Raw genomic sequence first — 14,020 nt, forward strand, 5'->3', positions numbered from 1 at the left:
CATTCCAGCAGCCGGGCTACTCTGCAATGCTGTAGTAACAGAGGGTTCTGAGCAGCAACATTGGAAAAGCAGAAGTAGGTACCTCTATTTCTCCTATTTCAATACCGCGGTGAAGGAGGCAGACCCCTCTCATCCTGACATTCGATGCTATATGAAGATGTTTGAGACAGCAGAAGGTCTGCACCTTCCTATACCTCGGTATCTTTCCATTTCCAATCAAGGAAATTCATCTATGAAGTGGTCTCTATTGATGCACTTTTTCAATTAAAGGGTATTCTTTATGGAGAAAGATACAGGTCATTTATTTCCAGCTGTGATTTGAGGACAATTATTATTATTTTTTATGCTGTACATATAATATTGATATAGGATATTCAAAATTGTGCATTAACTCCCATAGGGGGTTATTATCATCTCTTGAGAGTAAGTGACTGCATATTCAATTTTTGTGGTTTGAAGCATATACAAACTCCACACTGGGATGACACTTTCACTTCTGGATACATTGGAACAAGTTTTGTGATTTGAAGCACATACAAACTCCACACTGGGATGACAATCAGTCCTTTTTGATGTGTTGCAAAGCATGTATAAACTTCACACGGTTATAAAATTCAAGCATGATCAATGTGTTGTATCATCTTCCTGCTTTCATATAAGGGATATTGATTGGTATGAAATTTGTTTTGAAATCAATGATTTATGATATTTTTCAATCCCATATCTTTAATTGATTATATTATGCATAGGAATTTTTAAACTTATTGAATCTTTTGACTCTGTGAATGATGTTGTGAGGCACGTGGTAATTCTACACAAACAACAAAGTGCGTATCATCCTGTTGGAGCTGGGTCCCTCATAATGGAGACCTAAGTCCTATGCATAGGCTATTGGGATCGTAAACATACAGATTTCTCTTTACTTACCTGCATCCATGATATGATGTATATATATGAACTGCATATGGAAGCGTTTGGAGTTTTTGTCATCTGATGGTTAGAAGTCGCACCCAGGGAAGCCCACTCTCCTTGCTATTATGGAAATGGGTTATATACCATAGGGGAGTTTACAAATCGACTGTGGTACTCGATAAATGTGTCATCCGCAACCAATACTCTAACTAACCACTTTGTCTCTCTCCCCTCTCCCGGTTTTTAGGAGATCCAATATTTCCATTTATTTATTTATTTATCATTATTATTATTATTATTATTTTTATATTTTTTCAGTGTTTCCTATGTGACCCAAGCCATGAAGATCCACCACACTAATGCATACTATGGCAATAAGATGAGCTACTAACAGTGCACGAATGCATTGCAACACTTCCAGCCGTGATAAAACCTTTTTTCCGTATATCCGGCCATCTAACAACGGTTACCTAGCAACTCCAGCCTCATAGCATAAACGGATGACTTTACTTCCGACCTGACGTCCAGTTGAAACGCAAACTCCGGAACGCACGCGACCACATGACTTCCGGCCAAGAACGACACTTCCGGTCTGACGCGATCGCGGAATCCCGATATACAGAACATCTCAATGAACTATTCATACGGCAGCCACCTCCTCATGACTTTATATTTACACTTTCAGGTGTAAGAACATTCGCCAGCCTTCTGCTGTCTTTGATGTTTCCCTTTTTTTCATCAGCACAATTCCCTATTTAAAATGAGGGTGATGTCACTATGGACTTCCACCATTCGGAATCCCTAGTGATGTTAAGCCCTCCCAGTTCCCTCCCTCCTCTGCCTTAAATACAGCAGCTTTTTCCTTATGCCCTGACACAGTGAACAAGCCACCCTGGTGAAACGGTCCGTCTGTGCTCAGTGATGCTGAACTCTTTCTAGCTCAGATCACTTTTGGGACTCCCTGGTATTGTATGTGCCCATTTGGACTCCAGTTATTTAACTGATACTGATATATAATCAATATTGTTTTTTTCCATGTTTGCTATTTTTGATCCTTAATTATTGTTCTAAACCATTTTCTGGTATTTCCTTTTAAATGTAATACTTTTTTGCAGAATCCTTTCTGCATAAACAGGGTCTTATACCCATTTTGGTAAGCCTTTACCATGCAGCCTGTGTTTACTTTCCTTTTTCCAATTAATCGTTGATTTCATGATTGTTTTATTTCATAATTTACTTAATTTTTTGTTAATTTGTGATCTCACCACATTACCATTTCTTCTCCTTCTTCTAATTTTCCCACCACCCTTTTTTTTCAATAGGTAAGCCTAACCCACCTCTCTCATCCACTGTCCGCTATATATCTATATAAGACAGTGGACAGCAGAAGGCAGGGTTTCCTCCCTATTCTGAGCATATCTCACTTCTATTTTTAGTACCCTCTCATCCAGATGCGAGACCACTCTCTGCAATGCTCACAGCAACAGAGAATCTGCGCTAGAAACTGGACAGCAGAAGTACCTTGTTGCTCACTACTCATTACACTCTCTCATTTGTGTCCTAGTGTTTATTACTGCCATATTTCAGAAGCAACGCCCAATCTCATCTGACCTTGGAAGCTAAGCGCTGATAAGCCTGATCAGTACCTAGTAGGGTGACCCCTTGGGAATATCAGGTGCAGTAAGATTGTGACCTCTGATCACAAACAGCAGAAGTGTTAGAGCAACTTCTGAAACTTACCTATTCCTTATCCAACTTTCCCACAAACCTTCTATTTATCTACAATTGGCTTTGCCTTTAGGCTTATTTATCAATGCTCTTTTGTATCTTTAATAATCATACTTTTATCTTAAATGCTTTGTTATCTATAAGGATCTAGCCTTTTAGCAAACAGAATCTCTACCAGGTGATTACCCTCAGTCATTTGACATTTCAATTATGAACCTTTGTGCCTCTCATCTATTCTCATGAGGTTTTAGACTAGGTGCTTACCTACAATTATCACTGCGGTGATTATATGTACATATCATTTACCTCTACTCCAATTTTGATTAACTCAGGCACCTTAATAATATTAATTTTTTGTAATTTTTTATGTTTTTCAGTATATTTTTCACCACAGGTGCCCATAATTTTGTATCAGGCTTATCCTGATTTCTGTCAATATATATGTTTACTTTGTGTTCTTGAACAATTTTTTTGTATCAAACTCCTCATTACTTTTATTCGTTATTAATTAAATGTTAAGTTTTAATAAACTTATTTCAAATTTCTAAGCGTGCCCCAACACAGAGTCTTTCTTTTTACATTCCTGATTGTGTTCCTCCATACGAGGTACCTCTGTGTTTAATTTACAATCAGCAATAAATTTCGCAGGGTCAACACTGGAGGGCAAACATGCCCTCAGCACTGTCCGCCAATCTTTGTTGGTGGGTTCTGTGGAGTTTCCTAGTTCTTTAATAAATCTCTGACATGCAACTAGATCTTTCCTAGGATCAGGGAATTCAGACATAATTGCTCTCAATTCCATCCGGGACCAGGGACGGCGCATTGCACTGTCCCTGGCGGGAATGATTCCCTGAGCGTCAGTCTTCCCATTGGGGACTGTGATCACCCTGACAGGACTAAATTCAATTACATCATCTTGCGTTGGTTCAACAATATGAGGTACATTTGTTTGTGCGTGATATATAACACCGTACGTACCTGTGGACACGACCTCACCTGACCCTCCGTTAGGGGGTTTGATTACTGCCTTTACCGAATTGGTCGCGTCCACCTGGATGTCTTGTGTGCTGGCTACTGGAAAAGGTGCCGACATCGTGCTGGGCCCACTTTCTTGCTGGTGATCCTGAGGGAAGTTTAACATGGGGTGCAACTTGCATGGGTTAATAGTTGTACATTTAACAGTATTACGATTATTCTTGTTACATTTATTACAATTGTTACTTTCAGTCTTAATACAGTTACTAAGTGCATTTTTATCGTACACCATTGTGCCATTCTCTGCAGCCATAATCCTCTCCATTGCCATGTCTCTCTTCCCAAGATGAGAGTCAGATATGTAAGTTAAATTTCTTTGTATTTCACTTTCCTGTTGCCACAATTTTAAATAGTCATAATGTCTAATACGCCTTTTTGAAGATTTAATCAGGCACACTCTTCTCCTTAAATTCTGTAACACTTCTGGGTTAAAACTACCTACCCGGGGAAACTTTTCCCCGTCATGCACAGTCATCCTTTCCCATTCATTGCACAACTTTTCTGTGTGATGACCATATTTCTCACACATGATATACCTTGCCGACCCGATTGGTCGGTTTACCAAATCAACCTGAACCTCGGTTGATCGCCCCTTACCTGAACAACTGGCCCCCATCTCTGCAGGTGCTGCTTTCACTACCTCTGACTTCAAATCAGGGTCTTCGGCAACCCTTACAAAAACCAAGATGTCCGGGGTAAGGCTGCGGTGGGGGTTTTGCCTCGAGGTCCGCCCACTTAACTCCGCCCACGTTGGCCAGTACTGCAATCACTGACTCAGAGCTGCTGTACCCAACCTAGGGCCCCTATGAACCTTTATTTACTGGGGCGTGTTGGACCTTCCAGTCCCCAGCAAGTATCGGTTGTTGGAATGTCCCTGAGTGATCAGGCTACTTCCCTTAAAATAAAAAAAATTACACAAATCACGTTAACAATGTGCAAGCAGCGTTCTTCTGAATTCAAGACACGCTAATGCACACAATCACATGCGGTACAATCGTATCTGCACACAAGCAACTAATCTTATGTGCGGAACGATCAACGGAATTGAAAATTTCGGCTGAAAATTCCTTCAGCAATGAGCTTCTTTGGCCTATATGGGTCTCGCACCAACCCTCTTCGGTTGTGCTTCTCTACTTCTAGTCTGCTGTACCTGAACCTCTTGTTCTGTGACCTCCTGGTCTGTGATCTCCTGGTCGGGGACCTCCTGGTCTGTTATGTACAGCAGACTCTACTGCTCATTAATATGTCGAGACTAACAAGGGACGCCTCCCAAGCCACCCCACGATATCACTCTCGCTGGTGTACCTCCTTCTACTGGCCTATGGTTCCCACTTCCGTAATAAAAGAGAAATCTTATATATACACACTCTTACATTCGAACACTCTTATTTCTGTACAGAATTCCTTTCATTCAGTAATAGTCTAACCCAGAAGAATTGCAACAGAGAAAGTCTTTTTTTCTTTTAACTTTAAACTTTTGGATTTGAGATAGATCTGTTATTATCGCGTTATTTCCTTATCGCCTACTAAACAATACTATCGTGCGGTTTGTATTATGTGGGTGTATCCGTACGCTGCTCCGTTGCGTAATATACGCTCCGTGCGTCGACCCTTGCGTTGCGTACGCCCTGCCCTTGTAAGGACACGTGTACGCAGACCAAGTACGTCCACAGTAACACACTACACGTTTATCAATGTGAATGATCTTTAACAGTAATCCTTCACTGAACACCACTCAAATCTCCCTTGTATTCTAGGTGAGATTGTGTGCGTGCCTTTTACAATTATTCCCTTAAATATTACTTTTTTATCTTTTAACTATTAATAACAACAAATGTCTCAGCACGTTTATCACTAGTGTGTGGCAATCAGGAGAATGAGGCACGAACAAATAATACTAAACAAGAAATACAGGTGTGTGCTTATGCGTACGTTCGCAAAACAGAAACTAAACAGGTTTTAAAAGACAATAACGTACTGTTCCTACCTTCCGGTTCCGGATTCCTTCAGCACTCCTTACTAAGCGAATCAGACGCTTATCTGGTCAGCACTACGAGGAATATTACCTCCCGCCCTTTGCTGACCGATAATGTCTGCTGAAATTACCTATTGCAGATATGTGAAGAGCGGGCGAGTCCCCAATTGTCAAAGCCTATATATTTATCCTATTTAAAACACTCTAAACGGTTAATGAACACAGTACGCAATTGGCGTATGGAATACCGTAAGAGTACGCACGTAGCGTAACAAACGCTTAGCCGTGGACGAGACGCACGAGCAGCACGTTCGCTCACGGCTTAAAGCGTAAAGGCAAGCACGCTATAGGCTGCCGACTAACGTAATGATACGCTATCAGCGTAGCGGACGCTCGAGACCACGAGGAGATCACAAGCGGCGCTGACGCTCACAGCGTTAAACCTTTGTAACAATATCATAAACAATGTACTTAAATTGTAAACCTTTGTGCAGTGATAAGGTGTAAATGCAACACAGTGTAACTTTGTTAGTTTAAAAGCTGTATGAGCGATTCTTACGCTCTGAGAACCCTTTAGCAATATAATAAACACTCAAATACCGGTCTAAGGGTCTAACACCTTTTAAGGGAGAGAATGAACGTTCAATCGCAAAAGAATACACAATACAAGTTATACACTACCAAACTAACATAAAATACCTAACCGAGTTACTTACAGATAAAATACAACAAAGACACAATTACATTTAAGGGGGAAGGAGAGAGAGAATGGCTTACAACAAAATAGGAGATAAATATGGTTGCAGAGAACTTACGCACAAGGAGAACAATCGCAAGCGCCTTTCTGGATATCCAGCTCCCGATTATCAGTGATGAGAACTGTTGAGAAGAGTAGAGAGCTGGCCCAGATCGGCTTGTCTTTTTATACACTACACACAATACAGTACAATGGTCCCTACATTCTTTTTGTTCATTGGACACAGGAATTCGTCTCTGCATTATAACAAAAGGTCATAGGTTGGTTCATACAGGTGGGCTGTGACTATTTCAAACTGCTCAGGTGGGAGGGAAACTGGGTTTCCCGCCGCATGGGTAATAAAGTGCAAATATAGTAAATGTCCATAAACTTCTTATGTCCATAACTATACGCACGAGCGAGTAATCCGCTTCAAACCAACACCGGAATATTGCTAATTATATTCTCTTCCGATGGATACTAAACACCACTGTGTAACCCCTGTCTGACCCTTCGTATCAAACAAAGAGGAATCTCCTTGTCCCCGAACATGCTATATTAACTAAACTTTCAGATTCTATCAAAGGGACCATAATCTACAAAATACATTATATGACTAAAATATGTTACGATTGAGTCGCCCGCTAGACGCACACAAACTCTACCGTAAATGCGCATACCGTGCGCCTGCGAGTGCACGCGACTGCGAGTATACTCACGCACGGGAGAGCTCATGCTCATGCAGCGGGCACACGCATGAGGTGCATATATGGCAATGTGCAGCGTGATATTTTTCTGATTTTGACAGACACAATATCTATTGCCCAGGGATCTAACAGGGAGTGAACCCACTTGTGGCTGAACTTACGAAGGCGTGCCCCCACCGGGACTAGCTCCGCCTGTGGAGCCCCAGCGACATGCGGTGGATTTTTGTAGAGGCCAAGGAGGACTTCTGTTCCTGGGAACTAGCTGCGTTGTGCAGCTTCTTTCCTCTGCCCCCGCCTCTGGCAAGAAAGGACGCACCTCGGACTTTCTTGTTTCTTTATTCGAAAGGCTGCATTTGATAATGTCGTGCTTTCCTAGGCTGTGCAGGAATATAAGGCAAAATATCAGAATTACCAGCTATAGCTGTGGAGACCAGGTCCGAGAACCCTTCTCCACACAATCCTCAGCCTTCCATATGCCTCTTAAGTCGGCATCATCTGTCCATTGATTATTCTACAGGACACGTCAAGCAGAAATCGACATAGCTTTGACTCTAGGACCCAGTATACTCATGTCTCTTTGGGCATGTTTTATATATATACATATCTCTTAAGACAGCATCTTTAATATATATATATATCTATATATCTATATACATACTAGGGTCTCAATCTCTGCTGATAAGGTACCTCTCCACGCTGCCACAGCGCTATAAACCCATGCCGACACAATCGACGGTCTGAGTAGTGTACCAGAATGTGCACGCTATCTGTAGGATCCCTGAGAATAGCTGTTACATCAGGGCTACCCTTTTGGGCAAACGTGACACCCTAGGGGAAGATTCCCATCCTATCCTGGCCCTAGTGGGGAAAGGATACTGCCTGAGAATTCTTTGTGGGAAACTGCAGTCTCTTGTCTGGAGATTCCCGCTCTTTTTCATCATGAGAGGAGGGAAATTTACCTCAGCTTTCTTCCCCTTAAACATGTGTACCCTTGTGTCAGGGACAGATGAGTCATTAGTGATATGCAAATCATCTTTTATTACAATAATCATATATTGAATACTTTTCTGCCATTTTGGCTGTAACTTTGCATTATCATAGTCGACACTGGAGTCAGACTCCGTGTCGATATCAGTGTCTATTATTTTGGATAGTGATCATTGAGAGACTCTGAAGGGCTCTGCGACATAGGGACAGACATGGGTAGATTCCCTGTCTGTTCTCTAATCTTTTGTGCAATAAATTCACCTTAGCACTTAATTACACATATCCAAACAGGTGTCGGCGTAGTCGACGGAGACACCCTCACACACACATATTTGCTCTATCTCCTCCTTAGGGGAGCCTTTTACCTCAGACATGTCGACACACACGTACCGACACACCACACACTCAGGGAATGCTCATCTGAAGACAATTTCCCCATAAGGCCCTTTGGAGAGACAGAGAGAGAGTATGCCAGCACACACCCCAGCGCTATTAACCCAGGAATAACACAGTAACTTAATGTTAACCCAGTAGCTGCTGTTTATATTGATTTTTGCGCCTAATTATATGCCCCCCCTCTCTTTTTACCCTCTTCTACCGTGTAACTGCAGGGGAGAGACTGGGGAGCTTCCTCTCAGCGGTGCTGTGGAGAAAAAACATGGCGCTGGTGAGTGCTGAGGAAGAAGCCCCGCCCCCCTCGACGGCGGGCTTCTGTCCCGCTTTCATGTACAATTTTGGCGGGGGCTCATACATATATACAGTGCCCAACTGTATATTATGCTAACTTTTGCCAAAGAGGTCTCTAATTGCTGCCCAGGGCGCCCCCCCCTGCGCCCTGCACCCTACAGTGACCGGAGTATGTGGGTTTAGTGTGGGAGCAATGGCGCACAGCTGCAGTGCTGTGCGCTACCTCATATGAAGACTGGAGTCTTCTGCCGCCGATTTCGAAGTCTTCTTGCTTCTGACACCGGCTTCTGTCTTCTGGCTCTGCGAGGGGGACGGCGGCGCGGCTCCGGGATCGGACGACTAAGGGTGCGATCCTGTGTACGATCCCTCTGGAGCTAATGGTGTCCAGTAGCCTAAGAAGCAGGACCTAGCTTCAGAGAGTAGGGCTGCTTCTCTCCCCTCAGTCCCACGTAGCAGAGAGCCTGTTGCCAGCAGATCTCTCTGAAAATAAAAAACCTAACAAAATACTTTCTTTTTAGTAAGCTCAGGAGAGCCCACTAAGTAGCACCCAGCTCGTCCGGGCACAGATTCAAACTGATCTTTCTTAAAGTGCCCTGTATCCTGCGGAGCCCGTCTATTCCCCATGGTCCTTACGGAGTCCCAAGCATCCACTAGGACGAAAGAGAAAATAAATGCGCGGTCTGAGACTGGATGTATATATCAGAATACTCATACAATATATTCTGGCACAAGTACGCTTGTTCTTAACTAACACTGTCTTATAATTGACATGTAGAATACATAAGCGTCTGTAAAATCACAGCGCTGATGTACAGGCGGATTTACAGAGGAGACCTTGCCCTGCAGTCCCGGAGACCAGTCGCAGCTAATCATAGAAGATGGCGCACAGCGCCTCAGTCAGGGAGTGAGGGAGAGTGTGAGGCAGCTCCAGGGCGGGAACACCAGCAGTAGATGGCGCCCGGAGCTGGGGGGGAGGGGCTACAGGTCAAGCGCCTTCTCCCCTATACTGGTCCTCACCACCTGGTACTATAGAGTCTCAATAAAGTGGTTATTAATATATCCGACCTGTATTCCTATGCCCTGGTGGATATGGTGGGGTCCCTGCTCTGTTACAGTGTCCACGCCAGCATCGCAGTACGTCTCCTTAGACTGCGACCGGAATGCGATTTAATGGTGGGACCCTCTTCCCTCCTCCCTTCTGTAGCAGCCACGCGTACCAGGAGAGCGCTGTGACGTGTGCCCAATGCCGGAGCGTCCCCGCCGCAAGTACCCGGGAACAGAGCCAGCGGAAGTATGCAACTCCGCTGGGGAGGTGACGGAGCCACAGCACAGAATGTCACTCTGATATGTAAGTGCTGCGGCCCTTGAAGTCTTCTAAAAGCTTTTTCAGGGATGCCCAGTGCGGCCCCCCCCTTGTTAAGTGACCTGCTTCTGCAGGCACCAGCTCGAAACTGAGCTCACAGTGCCTGGAGGTAGGGTTATAGAGGAGGCCCCAATGCATCCTGGGACAGTCTAAAGCTTTAGCCTGTTGGTGCCTGGATCAAGAACCATCTCTACACCCCGATGCTTCCCTGTGGAAACCAATTTACCCCGCTGCAGAAATAGTTAACTTTATATACAGTGAACTTAGGCTGCGGTACAGGAGGTTATGCTGCGGGAAGGGAGGGATAGGGTTGGTAGAGGGTTAGTATACTTACCTACCAGGTGTCTGGATGCTACTGTCGGTCATGTGAACACCGGTCTCCCGTCCCCCAACAGACACTGCACAAAGTGCACAGATGAAGATGATTTATGATGCTGGTCACTAATGTCTGTTGTTTTAATGATAATAATGCAGTTTTCACTGTCACAGAGTGTCAATCAGAGATAGCAATGCGCCCTGTTGCCTAGCAGCAGCATAGAGATGGGAGGGATCAGAGCAGTCACGTCTGAGGCAGATGCCAGTAGCTACAGTAATTTACTGCAGCTAAATACTACCCCCAGGGCTATCCAATTAGGCCCAATGCCGGCACTTATTGGGGATTTTGTTTTGCCTGCCGCTACATCCATTTTGTTTGCCAATCATGGCTGGTGTAAATACATAAGTCTGTGACACCTTACAGATCCTGAAATAAAATCGAGGCCAAATTTTTTTTTTGCAATTGCGAACTCCCCCCAGTGTTCAGGTCTAATTGGATAGCCCCCGAGAGTCACAGATACAAGCCAGTCTCCAATGAACCCAAGGTGGCAGAGACTGAAATAACCTGGCGTGTGACGGGCCCAGTAAACCGGTATAATAATAATACCAAGCAAACATAAGTGGCTCTGGGGCAGATGTATTAACCTGGAGAAGGCATAAGGAAGTGATAAACCAGTGATATGTGAAAGGTGATAAATGCACCAGCCAATCAGCTCCAATATGTAAATTAACAGTTAGGATCTGATTGGCTGGTGCCTTTTTTCACCTTGCACATATCACTGGTTTATCACTTCCTTATGCCTTCTCCAGGTTAATACATTTGGCCCATTATCGGGTAACTGTACTAAATCGCAGCTTTTCAAGTTACTGCTTCACAGTGTGTTTAGGCACCAAATTTAAAGTGGCAATGATATTAATAGACAAATATTAGCTTGGAAAATCATTGAAGCTTTAAATTTCAGGATTAAACACACAAAGAATAACTTGCTAAAGCTGGCACTTTATAAATGTACCACTAAACTTATTTACAAACTAAAAACATGCTTGGAAATGCAATGCTAGCGTAGACTTTCCTACTTTTATGGGGTGTATTCAATAGCTGTCGGAAGCTGCCGTCTTGTTGGGAAGACGGCAGCTTCCACAGATTTCGGTTGGAAGGGGTTCTGACCTATTCAATATGGGCAGTCTTTTTCCGACAATTCGGGAATTCCTGACTTGCTGGAAAACAAGTGGATCGGCGGGAGCGGTGCGGCGGGCTACGGGATTGGGCCAGGCACCTCTCTCCCTGCAGCGCAGCTCTGGGCGGCTCCAGCAGCTCCCGTGACATGAGTTTTTCACGATTTCTTTCTTTTTTTTAACCTTTTCATACTTAACGATCCTCGTGGACTACAATTGGGAACGGTAACCTGTGCCGAGCGCAGCGGAGCGAGGCACCTTGCCCGAAGCATGGCGAGCCATGCGAGGGGACACGGTGCACTAATTGGGGTTCCTGGTCACTGTACAAAGAAAATGACACAAAAAAATAAAATAAAAACCCCATGTCGACCTTTTGACCTAGACCATGTCAACCTAAAGACCCTGTCGAGTCGATCAATAGTGGTCGACCTAGACACTATCTACCTTATATACCACACCCGTGCTGCAGGGCGGACCTGATACGTCTGTGAATGCCTTCCCTCACAGCCGTATTGGGTACCCACACGTCTATGCCATAGCAATAAACAAGCGAACAAACGCTATATGGAGAAGTGTGTGCACACCCTAGCCTCAGAATGAGATTAAGTCGCTATGGGCAATTTCTCTCTCAAAAGTCTGATACATCTCTGCCACAGAAAAAGGGATTAATGTTCTCAACAACGTTTTCACTCCACTCCCACACTAGTAGGCATACTAATACATACATAATACATACAGTATAAGAGGTTCTATGTGATTCAATTCTAACACTAACCTGGCTTACTCATTAGCTAGAAATGCGTGATAAATAACACTAGTCAGTAAGCAACACTACCATAGAGAGCAGCACAAGGGCCAAGCTGCCATAGTACTACAGTACTTTACGCTGTCCTCTCGCATCTACAGCTGTACTACTGAGTCAGTGTCTACCTCTATCAACTACAGTAGTGGTCCAGAAAAAAAGTAGCATAGAGTATCAGTAAGGTGCGGCTAGAGCGCCCACCCTTACCGGAAGTACTGTCTCACTTGTCTCATGGACTGGATGAAGCCTCTTGTCGTCATCAGGATGCGACGCGGTTTTTGATTCTCGGTAAAAAAAATGTCTCCTCCGTTGTTCAGCCTACCGGAGGCCAGGAGTAAGCTAACGGTGAGCTGTGTGTGTGCCTGGCTCCAGAGCACGCGATTTTCCTGCACTTGTGTTCATATATGTAGTTTTCCTTCCTTCCTAGATGTATGTATGTATGTATGTATGTATGTATGTATGTATGTGCAGCCTGCTCATTGCAGTGGAGCTCCCACTGTCAGTGCTGTGAGCGGTATTACATTCAGTACCGGCTGCATGTGCTTACTCTTATTCTCCTACTCCCCACAGATCGCCACCCGGGAAGCTGTGACTAGCAAGAACATAAAACATGTGTTCAGTGTGTTCAGCCAGGTGCCTGGAAGGTATGCACTCGCACTCCTAGTGCTTGCCCATAGTGTGGCTAGTTCTGAGTTGCACACAGGTCTGTATGTTGTCGCATGTGGGATACTGATGATATCAAAGCAGAATGTTAATTTAACTGTACGCACATCTTCATGCGCACACATCTCACCGCATTTTTCCCAGTGCGAGATCTGCTGTCATCACTATCATCATTAGTACTTGCACCTACCCCATGCTGGATGCAAAGGAACTGTCTGAAGTAATCACCCACTCGACATATGCACGTCTCCGAATAGGATGAAACTGGCTGCATCCTCTTGAGATGGTCCTATGCTATGCGTACGCTCAGTTGACACCCTGAGATGCCCATTTTACGGCTGGAGAGAAATGGTTGGGATGCATCTGGTGAAGAATCCCCCAGAGATGCGCTAAGATGCATATGTTCACTACAGCATATGAGCAGTTAGCTAAAGTTTGCTAGATGCAGCCACATACTGACCTGTGTGTTGCTTAGAACCAGGGCCAGCATCCTGATGCTCTCCCTTCTCACTGTACAATTCATCATTTTGTTTTGCAGTGAAAATGAGAAGAAGCTGACCCTTGACCAAGTCTTTAGAGCTGTTCTAGAGGAGGAAATCGTAAGTTAGCTATTGATTTTATCATAATATTTGTTTATAGAATGTTATTCTATAACAATGTACAATTACATTGATGGCTGGAGTGCGCTATAAAGCTGGGTACACACCTAAAGATTTATGTCAAATATGTTTTGTTGGAACCAAAATCTGCTAATGTATGTGACCAAATGACAATCGGCCATTTGCTCTCTAATACTGGAAAACAGACAATGGTCGTTCAGATAATTTGATTAAATCAGTTTAGTATAACAAATGTATATGAACAATCATTTTTGTCCGTTTTCTAGTGCTTGGGAGTAAATGGTTGATTGGCAATTGCTCATCTAAATTACCTG

At 44.0% G+C, this 14,020-nt stretch overlaps 1 protein-coding gene and 1 pseudogene across 1 annotated transcript in view; both read left to right on the plus strand.

Moving 5' to 3' along the window:
- The first annotated feature begins 2,480 nt into the window (after positions 1-2,480).
- LOC134931429 (5S ribosomal RNA) lies at positions 2,481-2,599 on the plus strand (annotated as a pseudogene).
- Positions 2,600-12,600: 10,001 nt separating this feature from the next.
- The window catches only part of THOC1 (THO complex subunit 1), a 111,935-nt gene continuing 110,515 nt past the window's right edge, over positions 12,601-14,020 (plus strand). Inside the window, exons 1-3 of the mRNA XM_063923569.1 lie at positions 12,601-12,768; positions 12,994-13,067; positions 13,625-13,685. Coding sequence (XP_063779639.1) covers positions 12,721-12,768; positions 12,994-13,067; positions 13,625-13,685 — 183 coding nt within the window. The 5' untranslated portion in view covers positions 12,601-12,720. The remainder of the gene's footprint in view (positions 12,769-12,993; positions 13,068-13,624; positions 13,686-14,020) is intronic.

The sequence above is a fragment of the Pseudophryne corroboree genome, chromosome 5, assembly GCF_028390025.1.
Source record: "Pseudophryne corroboree isolate aPseCor3 chromosome 5, aPseCor3.hap2, whole genome shotgun sequence".
NCBI lineage: Eukaryota > Metazoa > Chordata > Amphibia > Anura > Myobatrachidae > Pseudophryne > Pseudophryne corroboree.